Below are 25069 nucleotides of genomic sequence, written 5' to 3' on the forward strand. Positions count from 1 at the left end.
AAAGAACAAGTTCTGATTTACCAGTTTAAATTGAGTCACGAACTTGCCAAGTGTAAGTTATCTGATGTTATGTGTCGATGAAGCTTTTGAGCGATTCCAGCGAACAGTTTTAAGTGTGACTGATTCTTTTGCACCTATAAAGAAAAGCCGAAATATCAAAATATCAAGACCCAAATGGTTCTAAAATACTCTGAAAAACATGCGGACTAAAAGAAATCGAGTACACCGAGAGTGGTCAAAAGATAAGTCCAACAGTCAAAAGCGTTTGCGGTTCTGTGAATACCGCTTGAAGTTTGAAAAAACCTACACTACAGCGAAAAAATCATATTATATGACTAAATTTACTTCCTGTATCGGAGACTCAAGGCGCACTTTTAAGTTGTTAAATGATATCAAGGGTCGAACTACTAAAGATTTGTCTCTGCCAGCTCTGTCATCTTGCGCGAGAATGGAAAAGAGTCCTTCAGGGTGCGAAATTGTTGAGAAATTTAATGAGTATTTTAGTACTATTGGACAGAATGTTCGCTCTTGCCTGCCGGATGTGGAATTAGTACTACCAAGTGATCAAAACTTTTCTATCATCTATATCCAACAAATACAGCGGAAATTGAAACAATCATCCATCAGCTTGATAATAAATCATCTTCTGGGGTTGATAACATGAGCAACCTTGTTGTAAAAGCAACTTCACCTGTTACATCGGGGTATCTGGCTGAGCTGGTGAATAAGTCATTCAAGAAGGGCTTTTTTCCAAGCCTTCTGCGCAAGGCGAAAGTAATTCCACTTCATAAGTCCGGTTCAAAGCTTGATGAGAATAACTACCGACCAATATCTCTCTTAATTGTATGGAGTAAAGTTTTTGAACGAGTCATGTTCAATAGAGTCTACTATTATTTTGAATATTTTAGTCTCTTCTTTAATAAACAATTTGGTTTTCGAAAAAAGCATAGTTGCGTTGATGCTCTGGCAGAGCTGACAGAGAGGATAAGGCATGGTAGAACTAAATTTTCTGTGAACTTTTTCTTGGATCTTAAAAAAGCATTTGATACTCTAGATCATAGCATCCTAATTAAGAAGTTGTCCACCTTGAGTCGGTTAGCAGATGGTTGACTTCTAACAAACTAGTACTGAGTCTGGATAAAACAGTTTGCTTAAACATAGGTCATCGTGCTTCCAGTGTTGGTAGCTTCTGTATTGAAAATATTAATGTGCAAGCTGCTGCAACATGTAAATACCTGAGAGTTATGCTGGACTGCAAGCTGGCTTTTCATTCGCATATTGGAATTGTTTTGAAAAGGTTAAGCACCCAGTGTGGAGTCATTTCAAAGTTACGTCACTATGTACCCAGAAAAGACTTGATATTATACTACAATTCGAATATCAAGTCCGTTATTCAATACGGACTTCTTGTGAATGGATGCTGCAGTTATTCTGCCCTGTCCAGAATTTTTTCACTGCGGAATAAAATTCTAAAATTCATTTGTTTCAGGAAAAAGCGTGATCAGTGCTCAGATCTTTTTGAAAAGCATCAAATTTTATCGGTTTATGAATTGTACTTGTATGAGCTACTTAAATTTGTTCTGCGTTCTCTGAACAGTCACCACAGTGAAGAGTATCTCAACTCGTTTTTTTAACGTTCTGATCGTATTACCAGAAGTGCTAATTTACGTCTGTTGAAACTGCCATTATGTAAAAAGCAAATCGAAAAAAATTCCATCAAGTATAGAGGTACTATTCTTTTTAGTGCATTAGAGAGAAGTGGAGTATTGCCCAATAATCTTACAGAGCTTACTCCGTCAGAGCTTGTAAATTTTGTGCATTTATTTAGAAAACATTAGTTGATTGGGAATTCAGATTTAGTTACCTTGGTGTTCAAACAAAAGGGTTCGTGAGGGCTCCTGTCCCGGGCTGCTACGGCAGCCTGGGGCAGGAGCCCATTTTTTTAACTTCCAATTTTCCATACCAAATATGAGCTTCGTAGCTTTTTTAGTTTTCGAGATATGGCCCGTTTTTGGTCCATGATACCAAAAACACTTAGAAATTTTTTGGTCGATAGGAGACAAAATTATCGATTTTTCTAAAGTTTTGATTTTTCTACAGCTCTTTGCTTTTGTGAGCGTCCTCGTGGTGCTCAGACCTTGGCAGTGGGACCAAAAAGTTTTTGGACGTTTTTTAATGATCAGAAACACTTGTGACTTCTTTTGCTACTTTTTTACAGAGCCCTTTTCTTCTCTAGGTCTTTTTTCATTTTGCTTTGAAGACGTATTACGCAGTGGGGCAGACCTTGTGTAGGCCTGATGGCTTCGTTGTCTGCCCTCTCCAGCTTAAAAGTCCAGCATGACTCTATTGTTAGTATCCTTTCTTTTTTTGCATATCTGTTACCGTTTTTGAAAGTTGTTATTTCATTTAGTAGTGGAGAAATAAATTCTTTCTTTTCTTTCTTTCATAGGCATTAATAAATGAATTCTTTGATAAAAATTTAGAACATAACAAACTAACGTCGGGCGAATTGCTCTCAAACGACAGGTTGGCTTCGTCAGTAGAATTTTTTATGAGGCGTTAGAAAATCAGTGCAACATTAATTTTTTAACAGCAAAAAACGTCCATTTAAGAACAATAGATTTTTTTTGAGAAAAACTTAGTCAAAAACTAGGTAAAAAGTGTGCACAGATCCTCACCTTTTCAACATCGCTTTTGTCCTTTGACCTCAAAATGAGCAATAGAAGAAAGAAGGTGAGCCAGAGAGATCCTAGCAGAACATACACTGGGTACATTACTCTGGGGTCGAAAGCAGCTGCTGTCAAGTCAACTCTGGGCACAGCTGGCATCACAGCCCCAGTGAAACTGGACAAATGGTTGCAGGCACACCAGGTTCTGTCATTATCACTCTCTCGCAGTACCTGGCATCCTATCGTTGAAAAGTAGTCGCTGTCGCCCGGTTCCGTGTACAAACAAGCCGTTGTCTTGATATCGATTTCAAACCCACAGGGTAAAATTTTGTTGGAAAAGAAATCGTCTGGATGGTAGAACTTGAAGCCTTCCTGTGTTTTGTGCTCACCCCAAATGCATACGTAATAATCGCCAAAGTTCCGTGTCTCTTTTAAATTATCAAGGACAATTCGGAATTTCTTCTCATCGTAACATTCTGTGTGATCTTCAATGCATTCTTCTGATGTGTTGTCTGAAAATAACACCATGTTCAAACTTTGAACAAAACAAAATTCTAAAAAAACGAGTAATAAATAGGAATAACTAGAGTGGGTACACAGGAGTACAAATTGTTTCCGCACATAGTATGCACACAAATGCAATTTCTTCTTAAGTAAGAGCCGTTTATAATCGGTTTCGGGGGGAAAAACCCACGGAACAACCCCCTCCACTTAATTTTAGACAGGAAATAAACCCCCACTTGACTTTTAACGAGCTGCGCTGTCGTCTTCTGAATTTTTTAACTAGGCTCAACAGTGAGGGGACTCTGTCGGCCAGAAGATCGATCAAATAATATAAACCAAAGATTTTGAATTGGTGAAGCAAGCGTTACTTTGTTACTCTGCAATTTCCCCTCCTCCACTCTTGTATGCTGTTGCAAATTAGATTGCCTTGAAAAAAGTTAATTCACAAGGGGCTTGTAATATCAATTCTACTTATATGGATAACAAAGGTAAGAGAATTACTTGCACATCAATGGAAAAAACAAATTCCAGACAATTTATAATAGTAATTAATATAATAATAGCAATAACCGTGGTTCACTTCCCAGATGAACTAAATCAAAAACGTTCACAGTATCCCAACTGGTTTTGCAATTACAAACTTCCAGAGTTCAGTCTCAATCTCTTCCTTGCTTTTCAAACCATCTTTTAAAGTTTAGTACCACTAAACCAACTGCTTTTTATGACTTGAGCCAATCAAAACTTCTGAAGTTCTCCCAAAATCTCCAAAGTTTCGCTCTCTCTCTCTCTCTCTCAAAATTTCTGCTGTGTCAAATCAATTTATACTCAACCAATACGCGCTTATCTTAAGCAAACAAACTTTAATCTCTTAAGTAAACATTGCAACTTACACTTGAAATTGTCACATCCTGTAGGAGGGCTTTGTTTGCTATGCAAAAAACCCAATATCAAACTATGGTATGTCATTCAACTGCTACCAACCATTGTTGAACTTTCTCCTTATCTAAAGTACACGACCTTTGGACTCTTATGTTACAATAAATTAGCTGCAATCAATCCCTGTCAAAAATCGCGCGTTGAATAAATAACTAAACTCAACCTTAAACCAAAGACCAATTGTAATTTCCCATTTTGAAATTATTTCATGCAATTCACCAGTTAAAAACCGCCGAAATGTCTAATATTCCTAAAAGCCTAAAATTTCACCTCTAGGGGTCAATTAGGGGTCAATAGTCAAGGATAAGGGGTCACTTTGGTAAAAATAACCATTGGCGCGGAAAGTCCTACCATAGTTACACCTACCCAACAATTTTTATCATCTAACTCCCAATACAACACGAGCAATGACCGCGCACACTTTTCATCGACCTCCCGGATGACCCCAAATTTCGGAACTTAATAACTTGCAAAGTAGTGATCAAAACGTCTTCGGGTAAAGTTTTCTAGTAACTATAGGGTGCCACCAACTTGCCTGCCAAGTTTCATGACCAACGGATCAGCCGTTTCGAGTGGTTTGCAATTTGAAAATTTTTAACGAGTCGTGGGTGCCGAAACCCGAAAAATCCGAGTTCGTCAAAATTGACCGAGGTGGTCATTTTTTGTCACTAACTGTCTCAGGTTATCATATTAACACCATTTCAAAGTCATTCGGCCGCTCAAAAAGGCCAATTTCCGATTTTCGGCACTCGGGTCGTCCCGAAGCACCGACTTCTGGTCGGAAATTGGGAATGAAAATATCACCAATCGAAAGCCCTTGAAAAGTTACACTAACCCTCCAAAAATATAAGGGCTACTACCAATACTCAACGAGCAATTCAAATTTTACCTTCCGCAGCACGGGCGTGCGCTAGTTCCGTGCAGGTTGGTGTGGGGTCAAATCCGACCTAAAAATCGGATTCCCCGTACCCAAATAAGTCTATCCCCCAAATTTCAGGTCAATCCGACTTCAACTTTTAGAGAAATTACTATTTCAATTTCAGTGTTAACTATTTTTAGTGAAAAGTGCCTATTCTTCTTTCAAAATGCTAATAAATTTCTCCCACAACTTCCTAAACCCTTCCCATGATCATGTGCTACATTACTCTGGACTTACTACCCATTGCAAGCCTTTGTTACTCTTATATCATACCCGAACAGTCATTATTACGCTCAAAATATCGAAAACCTTCAAATCACACCACTTCCGGTGTTAATAGCTCGGAGTTGGGTGGTCGGATTGGCCCGAAAGGTATACCAGCCTGAGAGGACCATTGGGTGTACATGCCAATAAAACTTGGTAAACGTCCGGTTAATATAACATCCTTGGGGGGGGGGACATCCGCTTGGTGGTATTTCAAAAAACTGATAGATTGCCTTTTTATTTACTCTAAATCAACAGAACTCTACTTAAATAACTCAGATCAAAAAGGTGTAACCGGCCGCGTGTCCCTATTATATATGGACAATCATCAAGGGGAACATCTCCACAAATTTTCAAATTCCAATGATGAACGTAACTTAAAAAGTCGAGGGTAACAGGTTTGGGAATGCCCATTCTTTTGCATATGCTAAATCACACTTCTTGTTACTTCAAATTGAATGTCTAATTCTGTTCAAAGAATCTAGTTCACTTCAAATCATCGCTCTCTAGTTTTCTTCTAAATTTAAATCACTCATTTGGACTTTGGCCTGATGCACAAATACAACTTTGCTAAGTAAACGAAATATATCGACAGCTCAATATGCTTTTGTTCATCAATTTGTTTGTTTAAGATATATCACTCAACTACCATCTCTGGCGCCTTCAAAACAATAACACTTTACGAAAGAACGCTTATTTCAAACACCTAATTAACTTGTCTAACTTGACCTAAATTATCTGACTTAACTAGCGCTATCTGGTTATGAAATTTCTATTGAGTTTATTCTTATGCTTTCTACACTCCTCCCTCCTAGACTATTATTCTCCCGAATAATTGCAAAGCCTTATCCTGTGACCCGACTAACTTACTCCTACCCACTTTAATAATTGTCCACCTAGTGAAGTGAACCACCTATGTTTTAGCACCGGTTTAATATAAACTAACTGCACCAAAATTTGAATAGCGTTTGGTTAAATCAGATTTTAAAACATTTTCGCATTTCCACATTTTAACATATTCTACCAAATTCATCAACATCAATTTTTGACCAAACTCTATTGCCTTTGACATACATCTACCCAGGGAACCCTAAAATCACTAAAGTAAAAAAATCTACAAATATAGATCTAGCAGAGCTACACATTTCCCTAAATCCTCTTATTTAAGAAAAAAAATTGTCTACGGCTATAGTGCTTGATCAACTTGTCTCGATAAAATGGATTAAAACAATGGAGACAACAATTGGGTTAAAAAAACTTGAATAACTTAGCTGTCAACGTCCCTCTCTTCATACACTCGAGCACCTGTACATGAATACCTTCTTACTTTGATGCTTGAATGGATGTCCACCTCTCCTTCCACTGTAGCTACCATTTCTCCTGTAATCCTACCATGACTGCTGTCTTGATGCCTCCAAATGGCTCCACCTCTCCTTCCGGCTTAACGAGCGGTTTTCCAGCAATAGCCTTGCAATCTCCGGAAATCGTGATGCAATCCTTCTATCCACTTTCTGCACAGCTACAATCGAAAACTCGCTAGTGTCCTCCCTCCTAGGCTCTTGCTCGTCACGAACCCAACTGTGCAACACTGTAGCCCTTGACTTCTGATAGTATTTCCCTGTTCTTTCAACTCCAGCACTTTCCCTTTGATGCTCATCCGTTGGTTCGACCGGAACACTACCACATAGCTGATTTTCATTCAATTGCGATTGCACCCATTCCTCCAGCTCTTTTCCCAACTGTGCAAAACCACTGCGGTCACTTGCTGCCTTATCGTTTTGACCCTTCTGTGTTTCAGACACCAACTGCCGATCAATTCCTCCTGACCTTGTCCAATTCTCCAAAGTGTCCACAGTGCACTCAGTTGTACACACTTGTGTCTCATCAGCTACATTTCTTGAATTGCAGAACTTCTGGTATGACCCTCCTGTCTTTAACTCCATCAAGGCCCAGGCTCCTAACATATCGTTTCTGCTAGCTTTGGCACCACTGCCAAAACTGCTCGCTAATGCAGTTACATTTTCGCAAGCTACTGAATTCAAACTCCCAGCAAAACTTGTCTCGCTCCTCAAATCGTTGACATCAAATTTCTCTACATCCGAAAAATCTGTATCCGAAATATTCTCAAACAAATAGTCATCATCCGACTGTTCATCGCTGATCTCAGACTCTGGTGACAGTACATAATCCATTTCCGTTGCATGATGCTCATCTGGTCCACAGGACTCAACACTCCGCTTAATGACTTTTTCTTCTGTCGGAATTTTTCTGAAGCCACTGTTTTCATATTCGCTTAGCACTGCTCTATCAATGTCCTGATTTATCTTACCGCAAACTTCATCCGTAAACTCTACCTCAGGTCCAGTTTGCACTTCATTGCCGTACCCTGGAATTCTTATTCTACTACCACTCTCAGCAATTCTCGTATCTTCCACATCTCCAGACAGATCTTTACCGAATGCTCCTCTTCTTGACAAACCACAGCTGGACCCAATGCCAAAACCTTCAGAACTTCTGCCCGGTTGCCGAAATAGATCAATTAAAGAAATTTCAACGCTACTTGTATCAATCACCTGCCTTTGAGAACACTGCTGTCGCGTTCTCTGATCTGCAGTATCACTGGGTTCACTGAATTCCGTCCTATTTCCTGCTTTTCCTCTCACAAACAAACTGTAGCTTCGCTCATAAAAAAGTGGATTGTCAGACAATCGGATATCGAACTGATACAGCGTCTCTGTCAGTGTCCATGCTTGCTTCCCTGGAGTCGACCGCCAATAACCTCTGGGTAAATCACTTACTGCATTCAAAGCCCACCCACACAATTTTGTAGGCAACCATTTTATCATCTCTTCTTCCGTCCATCCCAACTTCAAGCCAGTGCTCAAATAATGTTCACGCCAAACCTCCCAAACTTCGTAGCCTGGTGAAGGAAAACGCTTCACCAACTGATAACCAAACATAATCAAACTATTGGTAACCCAAACTTAAAATGTAAGTCAAATTTCGTTGCCGTCTCAGCTGTTTCTCCGACGAAATATACGCGCGCTCTCGAATTAATCAGAAAATAATCCACAGCAAAAAGTAACAAAGAAACGAAGCCCACCCAGGAGTGCCACTGTCGTCTTCTGAATTTTTTAACTAGGCTCAACAGTGAGGGGACTCTGTCGCCCAGAAGATCGATCAAATAATATAAACCAAAGGTTTTGAATTGGTGAAGCAAGCGTTACTTTGTTACTCTGCAATTTCCCCTCATCCACTCTTGTATGCCGTTGCAAATTAGATTGCCCTGAAAAAAGTTAATTCACAAGGGGCTTGTAATATCAATTCTACTCATATGGATAACAAAGGTAAGAGAATTACTTGCACATCAATGGAAAAGACAAATTCCAGACAATTTATAATAGTAATTAATATAATAATAGCAATAACCGTGGTTCACTTCACAAATGAACTAAATCAAAAACGCTCACAGTATCCCAACTGGTTTTGCAATTACAAACTTCCAGAGTTCAGTCTCAATCTCAATCTCTTCTTTGCTTTTCAAACCATCTTTTAAAGTTTAGTCCCACTAAACCAACTGCTGACTTGAGCCAATCAAAACTTCTGAAGTTCTCCCAAAATCTCCAAAGTCTCGCTCTCTCTCTCTCAAAATTTCTTTGTCACTTCAATTTATACTCAACCAATACGCGCTTATCTTAAGCAAACAAACTTTAATCTCTTAAGTAAACATTGCAATTTACACTTGAAATTGTCACATCCTGTAGGAGGGCTTTGTTTGCTATGCAAACAACCCAATATCAAACTATGGTCTCTCATTCAACTGCTACCAACCATTGTTCAACTTTCTCCTTATCTTAAGTACACGACCTTTGGACTCTTATGTAAACAAATCCACTCCACTTTATCTCATATATGCACTTTACATGTCAATCAGTGATTGCTTAGTAAACATTGAACGTTGCTCTGAAAAGTTCTTATACCTCTATTTTCGCTATAAAATAAATTAGCTGCAATCAATCCCTGTCAAAAATCGGGCGTTGAATAAATAACTAAACTCAACCTTAAACCAAAGACCAATTGTAATTTCCAATTATTTCAAAGTCATTCGGCCGCTAAAAAAAAGCCAATTTCCGATTTTCGGCACTCGGGTCGTCCCAAAGCACCGGCTTCCGGTCGGAAATTGGGAATGAAAATATCACCAATCGAAAGCCCTTGAAAAGTTACACTAACCCTCCAAAAATATAAGGGCTACTACCAATACTCAACGAGCAATTCAAATTTTACCTTCCGCAGCACGGGCGTGCGCTAGTTCCGTGCAGGTTGGTGTGGGGTCAAATCCGACCTCAAAATCGGATTCCCCGTACCCAAATTAGTCTATCCCCCAAATTTCAGGTCAATCCGACTTCAACTTTTAGAGAAAGTACTATTTCAATTTCAGTGTTAACTATTTTTAGTGAAAACTGCCTATTCTTATTTCAAAATGCTGATAAATTTCTCCCACAACTTCCTAAACCCTTCCCATGATCATGTGCTACATTACTCTGGACTTAATACCCATTGCAAGCCTTAGTTACTCTTATATCATACCCGAACAGTCATTATTACGCTCAAAATATCGAAAACCTTCAAATCACACCACTTCCGGTGTTAATAGCTCGGAGTTGGGTGGTCGGATTGGCCCGAAAGGTATACCAGCCTGAGAGGACCATTGGGTGTACATGCCAATAAAACTTGGTAAACGTCCGGTTAATATAACATCCTTGGGGGGGGGAACATCCGCTTGGTGGTATTTCAAAAAACTGATAGATTGCCTTTTTATTTACTCTAAATCAACAGAACTCTACTTAAATAACTCAGATCAAAAAGGTGTAACCGGCCGCGTATCCCTATTATATATGGACAATCATCAAGGGGAACATCTCCACAAATTTTCAAATTCCAATGATGAACGTAACTTAAAAAGTCGAGGGTAACAGGTTTGGGAATGCCCATTCTTTTGCATATGCTAAATCACACTTCTTGTTACTTCAAATTGAATGTCTAATTCTGTTCAAAGAATCTAGTTCACTTCAAATCATCGCTCTCTAGTTTTCTTCTAAATTTAAATCACTCATTTGGACTTTGGCCTGATGCACAAATACAACTTTGCTAAGTAAACGAAATATATCGACAGCTCAAAATGCTTTTGTTCATCAATTTGTTTGTTTAAGATATATCACTCAACTACCATCTCTGGCGCCTTCAAAACAATAACACTTTACGAAAGAACGCTTATTTCAAACACCTAATTAACTTGTCTAACTTGACCTAAATTATCTGACTTAACTAGCGCTATCTGGTTATGAAATTTCTATTGAGTTTATTCTTATGCTTTCTACATGCGCATTTGGTCATGCCTCAGTGGCCCGTGGGACTTGGTATGAAACTATCACAGCCAAACCAATTATCACGACCAAAATTCAAATTTAAAATGGGGGTTTATTTCCGTGGGGGATTATTTCTTATCTAGACTTATGTGGGGTTTATTTCCGTGAAGGTTCATTTCCTAGACCCGTTTATAATAAGCATAAAGCTTAAATATCTTAAAAGTCATAAAAAAACAGATCACAGACCTTTCGGCAGTCGGTAGAAGAAGTCAAACTCCCATTCATTGATACTCTCGGGTGGTGTGGAGTATTTGAGCCCGACTCCAAAGTAGTTTATGCCCAAATGTTTGTCAAAATCACAATGGGGGTTGATCTCAATCACCAGAGCCACATCCGAGTAGATCTCGACACGCTTCAGAGCACACACGATGTCTTGACCCTTAAGCTCATCTGGTTTGATAGAGACCTGCATTAAATGCTCCTTTCAAATAGTATAATTTTTTTGTTTAGATTTCGTTTTGTCACACATGGACTAGTACGTACAAAAAAAGAAAATGTAGCAAACCAACTATTCGTGTGAAATTAATTGCAGAAGCAGGAATACTGGAATTTACTACACAAATTGAAAATGATAACGCTTTAGAAATTGATTATTAATAAAAACTCCAACAAGTATAATATCCCACGAGCCGCTCCAATCCTTTATTTAGCTAATCTACTTGCTTTTGACCATATGTTTCAAAGTTTATGTATAGATGATTAGCTATATAGTTAACTCATTCAAAAATTGAATTTGTAATTGCTGCAAATTTTTTATTAACAATTTTTTATTTAATGAGCTGGCGAATAAAAATAGACTATGTAACCTTTTCTGAGTTTTGTTTGTTTTCGACAACAGCTGATCCTTGTGGTACCCCGACAGTTATCAACTTCTTTGTGTCTTTCACCTTGGAAGTGGTACCACATTGCTTCACAGATATTGAAAACATGGGAGCTTGTTCGTTCACTTCATCCGCATGTCCTGAAAAGCAGAAAGAAATCAGGTTCGAAAGTAGACTATATTAGACGTAGTAATGAGCCCTCTGATTAATCAGCTCTCTAAGTTTTTTCATAATAAATTACTGAAATTACCGAAAGAAAATTTTCTCCAAAATAAAAAAAAATTTCCCAAATAAGGGATGGAAGAAAAATTAGACGCATTTTTTGAGCGTCAAAATTTCCAAGCTTATCGTAGCCCATATCTTTTAACACATCAATATAAAATATTTCATGTAAATAAGTATTTAAACAGTAACAATATCTGTAGAGTATCAAATAAAAAGGACAGTTTTTCTTTCAGGAGAGTTGGTTTCCGATAAATTATTATTCGATTTTTTTTCTCAGATCAGGATTTGTCAGGGTGCATCAACATTGTATCTCGTAATCTGAAAGCGGTCCAAAAACCTAAATCAAATTTAGTGTTGAGAAATTAACTATTAGGCAGTAGAAATTACAAACCTTTCTATATGGTTTTGAGTTTGGATGTTTTTTTCTTAATATTCAGCTTTCTAATCATTAATACTATTTCATAAACTGTTGTTCAAGTTGCAAGCTGCTGATAAGAGCTTTTGTTTTCGGATTCGACAATCTTTCAGCATCTAAGCAATTTTTTTTAGATAAAAACCAAAGAAAACAAATCATATCAAGTTAGGTACCTTCGATGCGGGTTGTAGCTCTGTCTCCATTGTTGGCACAGCGAAAATTTAATCAGTTCCTTATATAAAACTTTTTTATCAAGATCATTTTAGTAATTTTGAGTTACGAAAAGTAGTTAAAGACTAATTTATTCCATTTTTCGTGTATCTTGTGTCGAGGAAGGAGCTGTCTATGCTAGAATCGGCCAAACTAAACAAGATGGATGGCAAATATCGGATTGCAAAAAAGATGGATTGCAGGCTCGGTAATATACATTTGCGCATGATGTTCCGACCCGCTGAACCACATTTTTGACTTAATTGCCTATCGAATGAGGAAAAAATAAATTTCAAAAGTTCACATTTTGTTCAAAAAACTTATGTTGTAATATTTAAAAATGTTTAAAAATCAAACCACTAAGTGGGTTAAATAATTCTACAATAGAGGGCTACTGAGATCTGCCATTAACAGGACTGCGAGACAAGACAAACAGCAAAACCCAAAAAATAAACGATAAGATTGATTACGACCATATTTAGAGGTCTATTTTTTTTAAAAAAAAAACACTTAATAACAAACAGCTAGGTCCAAAAAGCACAAACTAAGCAAAATAAATTGTACTTCAATATAAAAAAGATATGTGACCTGTCCTGAATTAATACTACGTAACAAGAAGGAAAAAATGTCAAGTTATAAAACAAGCTTTTACTTTTTGAAAACAACTATTTTCAAAGCTACGGACAAGATTAGCTAAAACCTTCAGAAAACAAATTATACCTCCAAAGGGAGCGACTAAGACTTGTCATTATCCACAATATACAATACGACTACAAAAAGAACGCAAATATCGAAAAAAATTAATGTTGCGAGAAAACGCTGTCCGAGCCGTCAAAACCATCGATTATTCAATACAACATCAGATGCCTTCAATTGCGCAACAAAAAAGTGATATGTGACGTTCATTAATGAGAATAGGTAACAAGTGGACAAAAAGAAAAAAAAGACAAAGTTAGAAAAAAAACAGTTATATTTTTGAAAACAATTGATTTCGAATCATCAAAACCCTTAGTTAGTATCTAAATTCATAAACGAATTGATTTAAACTTTTATAAAAAACAAGCATCTAAATTTAAAGCATTTAAACTTCTCATCATCCAGAATTTGTCATGAGGGGACCAAAAGAACAAGAAAAAACGTAAAAAAGACTAAAAAAAAATCTAACGAACAAAAAAATGCAAAAGATGAAAAAAATGCGAAGTCCCATTGCAGCTCTCAACAACACAAATGATGCGATAGGCGACGTGTCATTGATGTAATTAGGTAAAAAAGGAACAAGAAAGAACAAAAAAGCGAAGTTGAAAAAAAAACGTTTTTTAACAATTAGTTTCAAAGTCCTGAAAAACATGAGCTGTCAACTAAAATCATCAAATAGTTTCATTTTTATCTCCAGAAAAACCATCGCCATTGAGAACTGTCACTATCCAGAGTATGTCAGAGTGTTAAAATTCTACAAAGGCACCAAAAGACAGAGAAAAGGTCAAAAACAAAACTTGGATTGGCAAGAAAACGGTGTCAAAGATGTTAAAACCAACATCTGTTCACTAAAACATCAGATAGATTTAAATTAGCATCTTTTGAACGGCATTAATCTGATATTCCACCTTTCATTAATGAGTCCGGATAACAAGTAAACAAAAAACAAAATTTCAAGTTTTTAAGTTAGTGATTACATTCAAATTTTTTGAAAACAATTAAATTCGAAGCAATCAAAACCAATAGTTATTAACTGAAATCCAAATAGAGCTTCTTCTATGCCTTCCTAGGAAGCGAATAAGAACTGTGTTCATTCAAAATACGTCATGGAGAAAAGCCATAACTCCAAAAATTACAGAAAAAAGACCTTATTAAATTTTGCGAGAAAACAGTGTCGAAGCCCTTAAAACCACAATCTTTTCAAAAAAAAAAAACATTTTTTTAAATGATCAATTGCAGCTTCATGCAGTTAAAATTACAAATTTTGAACTGTAATTCATGAGACTTGGCAAGAAAAAAAGAGACTAAAAAGAAAAAGAAAAAAGAGACAGAAAGGCAAAAATAAAAAAAAACTTTTATATTTTTTGAAAACAATTTATTTCAAAGCCACAAAAACCATTAGCTGTCAACTGAGATATTGAAATAGTTTTATTTATGCGTCCTGTAGCTAGCCATTAAGACTTGTCATTAAGCGAAAAATCTCAAACGTCTACGAAAAGAACGACAATCAGAGACAAATTTCCGAAATTCAAAAAATATTTTCGAGAAAAGGTTATTGAAGCAGGTAAAACCATAATCTATTTGCTAGAATTATCATTATTTAATTTTACTGCTATTATTTGTAACTGAACTTTCTTCAAAAACCAAGAATGTGATATGAGACTTCTCATTAATGTCACAATGCGACCAGGCGTGAAGAAATAACCTCAAAAATTTTCAAATGTCCATAAATCAGCAAAAATTGTTTTGAAACTCGTAGTATCAAAGCCAAAAATAACAGCTGCAAATAAGATTATATTTTTGTTTCAACAGAAAACATACGCCCCGTCTTCGCTGAGACAAATTTTTCAGATCACTCTACCAGGAGGCTTGCGTAAAAAGAGTTTAACTATGAGTTTCCAGAGATTCACAGATTTTGACAACAATTTTCGTTTGTATTTACGGCACATTTATACAATGGGGTCCAAAGATGCATGTTTGGTGCCATTTTTGAAGAAAAAAGAGAGTAATTTAAAATAAAACAGAGCCAAAGTTTTGGCCAAAAACTTGGATGAGACAGTTCAGCCATTTTTCTACACCTTTAAAGCTAAAACCACCTGTTTTTAAAATTTAAACCTAATTCAAGCGAAATTGACAAAACTTTTGGCAAAAATACAGAAAATGTAAACAAAAACAGTCAATTAGTCAAGGAAATCAGTCAAATGTTCACAAAACTTTAAACCTCGATAACTCCGCATAAAATAACGAAACTCAAAAAAATCTTTTAAATTCTATATTCTACGCTGGACGAGCTTTCTAGTGAAACCACCTACATCCCTCTACAATTGATTTATCGATCGGCCGAAATTGACTGAACAAAAAAACCACTTGAGCAAATAGCCCCCCCCCCCCCACTAAAGTCTGAAATTTCTTTCTGAAATTTTGGAAAATTTCTGAAATGTGAAAATCCTAATTTAGAGCGGCGAATATTTTTTTGACAACAGTGACAATTTGATATTTTATGTTTTCTAAAAATTTCACATGAAACTGAACAGCAGTACAAAAAAAATACAATCTTCCATTTATTTTAATTACAGGTTTAATTCTTTGCAAATTTTGGCATAACAGTGCGGAGTAAATGTTTCTGTTGTTGGCTACAACAATCCATGAAATTCATTTTTGTCTAAACGATTTCTGAGAAATGACCATAGAAGAAAACCAATAAATGAACGCATTTAGTTTATTTTGCGTTGATAAAACGGTTTCTCAATTTCAACTGCTCGCTTTCGGTCTTAAGAGGACTCAGAGGTCGAATTTTTCCCTATACTTTATTCTTAAAGTCTAGATAACTCGTAATTTTATTGAAAAAAAGTTAATTCTCGTAACCAACGTTGTTTCCTGTAATCTAATTGAAACTGAAATGCGTCCAAAGACTTCAATCGAATTTTCTGAGAAATTTATCATGACTCAATAAAAGCAGTTTCCTTTTCCCGTTTCAAATAATCACCGGTTTTCCCGTTTTTCCCGTTTCTCCACTAAGTTCTCTACAAAATCTAGCTCCATCACGCGATAAGTTTCTTGCTCTTTTAATGATGTCAATTGCGATTACAGAAACATCTGTCTTATAACTCAATTTCTTCAACAAAAATAAACTGACCAGCGTCGGAGAAACTGCTCTCGAACGACAGTCGGGGCAATTTATTCAGCCGTTAGCCTAGACTAATTTTTATGGGTGCAAAAAATCTCCCAACAAAGAGGGATTCCAAACCTCGACCTGTGCAGTTACAGACGGAAGCATTAATCACTCAACTATCACGTCCTTTTGATTGCTGATCTTACAATCGCTTTTTCTTTTAACATCAGACCTAATTTCTGAATAAGAGCAATGTCAAGCTTGAAAAAGTCATTCAAGAAGTGAAATCAATAGAAAGTTTTAAAGCAAAATTTACGATACAAATTTACAATAACTGCCTCACGCTTAGTTCGAGAGCAATTAAACAGTTTGATAAGACATGAAATCCTTAACTTTTAAACGAAAAACAAAAAAACTCCATTTCCGTTGTTACTGGTACCATTTAGATTGAAGCCGGGAATTTCAACACAACTGTTTCCCTAGTAAATACGAAAGCCTACACTAGTAATATTTGCCTAAAATCTCGACCTTTCGGAGCATGCCTGAAAAGCTTTTTCCGCTTTTGCTATTTGCATTTAACGTTTTCAATCTTCAATCTAAGATAAAAGTTGCAATTGAATTTGAGGAGACTATGAGTAACTGTTTGCAATCTTTGTGTTGTTTCCACATTACACTTTCAGAAAACTTGTGAGATGCGGAATTGGGGAGCTTCAACTTTCCAATTTCATAGCTCTCTGAGATTTAGCAACGCGTGTGCTATTTTTTCAATCCATCTCAGATCTGAATTGATGTTGGGTTGTGAATTTCCGGTGTGCACGGTCGTATTTTTGTTTTTACTTTCAAAAAAGGTTTTGTGACTAAATTTTGAAAAAAAAACAAAATATTTAAACACTTAAAAATAAAATTGCTCAATTTCGAGAGAACAGGGTGTGGTATCGTCCGTATATTGACTCAGGAACATTGTCTAATGTCTTAAATCAGTACAATCGAAATATTAGAAAATTTATAAATTATATAGATGAGCACTAAATGCCATATTTAGGAAAAAATCATTATGATGTTGTTGTTGCAGCTGTCGCACAGAGCTGCAATTTGCAGTTAATTTTTGGCGGGATACAGGAGCTTATTGTAGTTTTTAACTGGTACACTAGTTGCATTTGAATCATAAAAATAATAGATATATTAGTAGTAGTGTGTGACTGCCTATCCAAAACTGGCTTCTGATGCGGCGACCTATCTGCAAGTACGCCATGGTGAATGGCATGCGGTCCCGGGATTAGGGGGACCAGGATGGGCATCGTCAACATCAGGGGAAGTGGCTTGGAAGGCGGACTATTCTGTGCAATGTGGTCGTGTAGGACTGATGGTATTAAGTGCAGCCATTTGGCTACCTCTATTGGTCTTCTATTTGGGACAGCGAATATCAACATTGTCACAGATCCTACTCAAGTAAGAGTTTAGCAGGGTACAGTATTCAGTTCTCAAAAGTGCTAATCCGATACGTGCAATCCGTGTCAGCGTAGGTTCTTCTGCTATCTTTGGTGGAGGTGTACCTAGTTGCTTGCTGTCTCTGTTCAACTGAGTATGGAATGTGTGTCGATGGATAGTTTTGAGCGCATTTTTTATTTCCTTGCAATTTAATTGCATTTTATTGTTTTTGTGTTATTTCACACGGTCACTACAAGTATCATTTAAAGTCGGTCTAATGGGACAAAAACTAGTTGAGGAGGTTGTTTTATGATCAGCACGATGCTTCTGATAACTGCCGGTTTGAACTTGTTCTGCTAATATTTCTCTGTGAACTATGACAAGCAGCATTTCACCCTAATTGTGTAAGTCACTGATGTCGGACATTTTTACACAGCCAGTATTAGTGCAGCCAGTAATAGTGCAGGTTCATGTTCGTATTGCTGATAGTGGTAGCCCAAATGGGAGCATTGTAGTTCAGGACGCTCCAACCGATAGCTTTGTAAGTCAATGAGAGTGTCTTTTTCGTGCAACCCCAGTCACTATCAGCAATCTTTTTCAGAACTTTATTGCGCTGTTGTAGTTTCTCTTTGGTGTTTCTTAAATGTTCTCCAAAATTGAGCATACTATCAAAGATAACACCCAGTATTTTAAGTTTGGAGTTTACTGGTTTTGGCGAATTGTCGATAGTTAGGTGTGGGCCAAATTTGGCCTCCTGGCTGCAGTTTTTGAATTCAGTTGCACTTGATTTTACAGCTTATAACTTAAGTTTTCTTGATTCTAGCCAGTCGTGTTAAGTATTTAGGTATGGAGTTATAATGTCAAGTATTTTGCAACCTCTGAGTGAGATGCAGTTAAAGTTAAATCATCAGCGTAAGACGTTATTGTTATATCTTTCAGGTGTAGAGGCAGCTTGCTTATGTAGATATTGAAGAGCATTGGCGATAGGACACCACTTTGGGGGACCCACTGTTTGACAATTCTCCACTTTGACTTTTTATTGTTATATTCTACGCAAGAAAACCTCTCCTGTAAGTATGAGGCAACCCATCTTTTAGTGCTATTCGGTAGAGCTGCCTCGAGTATGTCACTTAGTAGTAAGTTGTGATCAACCGTGTCGAAAACGGTGGTGAGGTCTAAGGCTACTAGTAGAGTACGGTTGCAGTGTTTGTTTTGATTACGGCCTTTTTGTATAATGTTGGTGGCAATATTGAGAGCTGTTGTTGTTGTGAGTGCTCTGTATTTCTTTTCTGTTTTTCATTTTTTTGGGGCGTGGAGTGTATTGTTGGTTAAACTTGTTGGCACATTTCCATGGATCACCGTGAGGAGTGGTTTTCTTAGCGTCAAAGTAGTTAGCGTCAGAGTTAGAGCATTTCGCTTCTGGAGTGAAAAAGTCACTCCAGAAGCGAAATCAATACAATGCTTTAGAGCAAAAGAGTCGAGAAAAAATTTTGCATAGAAAAGACAGACACGTTTACACTAATTACCTCACGTTCGAGAGCAACTAAATAGTTTCATAAGACATGAAATCTTCAATTTTTAAACCAGAAAAAAAAACAGTCCATTTCCGTTGTTACTTGTACCATTTAGATTGAAGCCGGGCATTTCAACACAACTGTTCCCTTAGTAAATACGAAAGACTACACCAGTAATATTTGCCTAAAATCTCGACCTTTCGGAGCATGCCTGAAAAGCTATTTTCTGCTTTTGCTATTTGCATTTAACGTTTTCAATCTTCACTCTAAGATAAAAGTTGCAATTGAATTTGACGAGACTATGAGTAATTGTTTGCAATCTTTGTGTTGTTTCCACGTTACACTTTCAGAAAACTTGCTATGGGGCCTAGATGGTGTAAGTGGATTGGCGCTATTCTTTCAGGGCCCAGCTCCTTACTTTTCTTTGTGTCTCTTATAGCTTCTTTCACTGTGTTACACTTAAACATTCTGCCCTCTGTTTCGAGTTTCCTTATTGTTCTTAGTGTATATTTGTTTTCGTTTGTCGTGGGGTGTGGATTGTATTGTTAGTTAAACTTGTTGGCGCATTTCCTTGCATCATGGTGAGGAGTAGGTTTCTTAGCCTCAAGGTATATGGCTCTGTTTGCAGGTGGTTAACCGTTACTTGACGAAAGTCTTTTTACTGTGATCCAAAGTTTAGAGCAGTTACCTCAGTAAGTGTGTGTTCAAACTCAATCAACTTCTTGCGTTTTTGAATTTGAACAAATTGATTTATTTCAAGGTTTATTTGCCTTTTTTGGGGTACCCAGGATGTTTTCTTTGAATTTCCTCTCTTTTTCAGAAAGCTTTACTGCTTCGCTGGGGAAATTGGCAACCACTTTTTTAATTCTTCCTTGTGGGATTTACAAGCCAGCCGCTGCATTTGTGACTTTCGTTAAGGTCTTTTCCGCGTGGTAGACATTTGGCCTGTGTTGTTTCTTCAGTTTTTTTTTCAATGTCGTCTTTAAAACTTGTCCAGTCAGCTTTGCCGAAGTTGAAGAAAATCCTTTGTGTTGTTGTGTATGTGATGAGGTCACAGGTGATGGAAAGAACTATTGTGAAACGGTCTGAACCTAATGCATACTCCCTACGCCAGTCAATTTTTATTGCTATGCTTGAGCTGGCGAGCGGGAGATTTCACAAGAATGAGTTACTTGTAGGTTCTCAGGTATGGACGCTTCTACGCAGCAGCACTACGAGCAGGCAACCGCTTCCAGGATCCATACACACTGAACACGGACTGCGAGAAACGGGTTTTTGAGGCGGGATCAGGCGAGCCCCGTTTCTCTGGTCCGTAGTACAACAGACATCTCAAATCATTCTGATAGGTTTGTTTGCCGAATTTAGAAAATTAATTTTATAGATTTATGTAACTTCATGTTTCATTCTTTACCATAGTTGGCTTCAGTCCTATCGACACTAAAGCGTTCAGATTTTATTTAACTGCTAACTTTATTAAATATGCTTTGAAATTTTTCTTCCACAACTAAAAATAAACAATTTAGGGTTGTTTGCCTTTGGAAACATTTTTTGTCTAAGCCTTTTATGGCAATTAGTGGATACTTGCTATGCCACGTACAGAGTCAACCGATTCTTCTAGATTTTTTGTCTAGCTTGCTTTTTTCAAAATCAGAACTGTTGCACAAAAATGGCAGCGCTGAGTGAGATGTCTCTGTCGACAATAAAATCATAACCGACTAACGTCGGGCGAATTGCTCTCAAACAACCGGTTAGCAATTGGCTCCGTCAGTAGCTAGCCACGGATTAGTAAGGCTAGCTTTAGCTTAAATGAGGGCGGAAAAAGTGAGCGCAGCGGGAGCGGGGGTGCGACGAAGGGGTGGGGGGGGGGGGGGTTTGATTGGGCAACAGTGGGAGCCAATGCGGCAGGGGATCTTCGGCTGCATGAGCTCACAAGGCCTGAACGATGTGCAGCGGTGCAAATTTGGGGGTAGTGAGGGGGTGATATCGATGGAGAGGCTGTTGTGGTTGTGGGGTAGGTGGGGTCAATCTCTAAGAACCTCCCTTCACACCATAAGAATAAGTCTCCAAAACAGTTTCTGTGAATCGCATACTTGTGAACTGAAATCTCTTTATCCCAATTCTGAGGAAAAAAGTCAAATGGGTCCAAGAAAAAATCGGTCAAACAAAAAATCGCATAAAAAAGGCCAGCAGGATCAAAATAATTGCTAAAAATTTCGTTTGAGAGCAAGTAACAATGTTTTCCTAAAAAGTGCTAACTAAGTTGTTTATGATAAAAAAAATTCTAAAAATCAGATTTAATTAGAATAACAGATGATGACATCAGGCCATATAACAGCAGCAGCTGAAGTGCGGCGTCAGCAAAAGAGTTAACAAATGAGAGAGAGATTTAGTTTTCTAGCCGTGTTAGAAATTAAATAAAAAAACTGAAAATTTCAAAATTCCACAAAAGTTTTCAGATTTAGCGGTGGAAAAATTTTAAAAACTATTTTTTGTCCCTGAAGTGTTGTCATGCAACACATCTGCAAGTTTCATCTGCCAGTGATCATCGTTAAACTCAGAAAAAGACGAAAAAACTTCAAAAACAATTGCATATGTTAACAAAATCTTGCTAAAATTCGTGATATGAATATTTCCAGAAAAATTTCATTGTCTCAAGAGACTACCAAATATCTCTATTTCAAGCCGTAGCTAGTTTCACTGGCTCATAAAGATATATAAATTTGAAACATGATAATATTTTTCCTAGAGTTTGAAAAAAAAATTATCAAAAAATTGCGAAAGCTCCAGTCTTTTGAATATTGATAACCATTACCTAAGCTCTAGCAACTATGCAGCAGCTTATGGAGCATCAATATTTGAAACAGGTCACAGGTCCAGAGCAGCAAAAAATTTGAAAAAATTGAAGCATAATCCAAAAATTTGAAAGAAAAATGCATATATTAAAAAAAATTCTTAAACTTGTGATATTTAATCTCAAAAAACATTCCATTACATCTAGAAAATAGGCAGTAGGATATTATCAAAACCTAGAGGAGGTTCCCTGGCACACCACAATTGATAACCACTTCATTAACTCTAGAAAGTATGCAACTGTTTTTCATCAAACTTTGAAGGCGGTCCCTAGGACCCTGGTGGGTGCCCCAAAAAAAAATGATTAAATAAAATAATGTTCATTTTAAAATCTTAAAAAACAATCAATTACATCTAGAAGCTATGCAGTAACCTATAATCGAACCCTAGTGGAGGTTATGTGGCTCATGAGGCCCGAGAAACCTAAAAAAGGACAAAAAATTTCAAAAAAAAAACTTGAAAAAAATTAGCTTCATAAAAATTTTTTTAAATTTATGATATTAATTATGGCCAATATGTTCCAGTACCTTATCATCAAAACCTAAAGGAGGTTTTCTGACCTCTGAGGCTGAAAAAACCTGAATAATGACAACAAATTTCAAAAAATTGCAAAATTTGTCAAAAAATGATAAAATTCGTGATGTTAAAATCGTGAAAAACATCCGCTGCAATTGGAAACTATAAAGTAACCTTATATCAGGTCCTATAGGAGGTTCATTGGCTCTTGAGGCTGCAAAAACCTGAAAAATGTGAAAAAAGACAGAAATTTTAAAAACTTGAAAGAATTGCAAGTTTAAAACTATTTCAAGGCCAATAAAAATTTTTCATTAACTTATTGTCAATCTCCTAAGGAGGTTTTCTGGCTCCTGGGGCTGGAAAAACTTCAATAGTGACATTAAAAGTAAAAACGAACGAAAAAAGAACGTTTTTTCAAAAAAAAAGCTAAAATTCATAATGTCAAAAACTTGAAAACCGTTCTATTATTACCAGAAACTATCCAGTAATCCTAGAGGAAGTTCCATCACACCTAGGGCTGAAATACTCAAAAATGACAAAAATTTTCAAAAAGATTTGATAAATATGTGAAAACTAGTATCAATTGTTTTTGCTTGGATTACCAAAACATAAGCCAACTAATGTTGGAAGAATTGCTCTCCACTCTCCAACGACAGGAGGGTAGAAAAACATTTGACCCCGCCGGGATTCGAACCACTGACCTCCCAATTTATAACCAGATGCACTGACAACTGGGCTATTAATCCTTGTTTATGCGAGTTTTTCCCATTATAGCCCCCATTATGGCATAATTCCCATGACTGGGGGGGGGGGGCTATAGGTGACCTTACCACTAAGCTGGAGGGGGGGGGGGGGCTATAATGTGAAACATATACCCGTTTTTGCTATAAAGTACGCGACTTTAAATTAGCATTAAGCTTTACTTCGCAGTGAGAGCAATAGAAGTCACTCAAAAATGAAGAACGAAAGCGTGAAAAAGTCACTTGAAAAGTCAAAGAATGTTCTAGAAGAAAGGCGTAAAATGGTCAAGCAAATAAATTGCATAAAAAAGACCAACACTTTTACAATAATTGCTATGAACTTCGTTCAAGAGCAATTAAACATATAGCCCTTAAAAAAATCACAAAAAAAAACACTTTTGTTTTGCAAAAGGCCTTTAACAACTTTAACCAGCCTCAATTTCAGACTGGTCCAACAAAAAATTCCTGAAATGACGAAAAATACCAAAAATTTGGAACATTGGGCTCAAAAACTCCTAACAATGACCTTTTAACCTCAAATTACGGCCTTCCCAGTAGCTTCACCACACTAAGCACTTGAAGGACTACTAAACGCAGCTCAGGGCCTCTAATGAAACTTAATGCTCGCTGGTCGCTACTTTTTTATCCCGTTTTTAAGGACGAAAAGTCAAATGGGTCTGACGAAAAATCGGTCAAGCGAAAAAGCGCAAAAACAAAGACCAACAGGACTAATATAATTGCTACAAGCTTCCTTTTTGCTACAATTTATTATCATTTTCACTTGAATCTGGTTCTCGCTTGTTGCGGACCTCCGGTGTCGTTGCGTATCCTTTCCGGGTCTCTCACTGTATACTTTGTAATGTAATTTATACAATGACAGAACTTATAAACTGTACCGGAGAAATACATTCCCTCAATTTTCAAAGAAATTAGAATATTTGCTCTGCCCGATTTCGGCCGCATCAAATATCAAATTTTGGCCACCAAAAATAAGCATCGAAAGAAGGAAAAAGATCTTCCGTAGTTTTTCCCCTACTTTCAAAGAAAAAGCCCAGTTTGACTGCTGTAATGTATTAACTCACCCAATGACGTCAGAGAGGACTGAGGTGTCATTGACGTCACGAGTTGCATGTGATCACATGAGGATGAGTCATCTGTATCTAACAGCATGTCATCTTTGGATATCATGTCAACGCTGGGTGTCAGACTGGCAGGGGAGAAAGAGACTGGGTTGCCCTCGGAGTCCTCCTGGTCCACATTCTCACCAGCCACCAAGAACATCCCTGTCAACAAATGAAAACAAATAAATAAATAGACATTAAATAGATAAGAACATTCTCATATATTAATTGAGGAATACGGATCTTCAAAAACTTTACGTTAACTTTTCGCCCCTTCCAAATTATACTCCAGGATATGATCCCATACCCAAGGCCGGCTTTGATCCAGGCGGAACTGAGTTGCGGAAATTGGTTTGGAACAACCGAATAACACACTTTGAACGAATTCATTGAGGACTTGCATCTCACTGATGTCAGGTTTCACTCTGGACCATTCTGAGGCTACATTTTATTACTATTATAGAGAAACTAAGAACACTGTCAAACCAACGTACAAAAACATGTTTCAATGTTGGCAGTTAGGGTCACTTAATAGAACAGAAATTCTTAAAGTTCCTCACTCCATTCAGGTTTCAACAAAAGAATCTATTTGAAATTATTTAACGACCTAAATAAAATATTAATGCTAACACCAATTTTATGCCATCACAGATCTCGCGACACGATAAGTAAGTATACCATGCTGTATTTGGCATATGAAACC

General features: G+C 37.1%; 2 protein-coding genes across 2 annotated transcripts in view; one reads left to right on the plus strand and one right to left on the minus strand.

Annotated features, from left to right (window-relative positions):
* Window positions 1-25069, minus strand: part of LOC142344897 (uncharacterized) — a 217429-nt gene that overhangs the window by 84289 nt on the left and 108071 nt on the right. Inside the window, exons 21-24 of the mRNA XM_075396946.1 lie at window positions 24328-24528; window positions 11525-11679; window positions 10905-11124; window positions 2679-3181 (exon numbers count right to left, since the gene is read on the minus strand). Of these exons, the coding sequence (XP_075253061.1) occupies window positions 2679-3181; window positions 10905-11124; window positions 11525-11679; window positions 24328-24528 (1079 nt within the window). The remainder of the gene's footprint in view (window positions 1-2678; window positions 3182-10904; window positions 11125-11524; window positions 11680-24327; window positions 24529-25069) is intronic.
* The window catches only part of LOC142344898 (inositol monophosphatase 1-like), a 599876-nt gene that overhangs the window by 1770 nt on the left and 573037 nt on the right, over window positions 1-25069 (plus strand). The gene's annotated exons all lie outside the window — the stretch shown is intronic.

The sequence above is a fragment of the Convolutriloba macropyga genome, chromosome 8 (assembly GCF_964194025.1).
Source record: "Convolutriloba macropyga chromosome 8, txConMacr16.3, whole genome shotgun sequence".
Taxonomy (NCBI): domain Eukaryota; kingdom Metazoa; phylum Xenacoelomorpha; order Acoela; family Convolutidae; genus Convolutriloba; species Convolutriloba macropyga.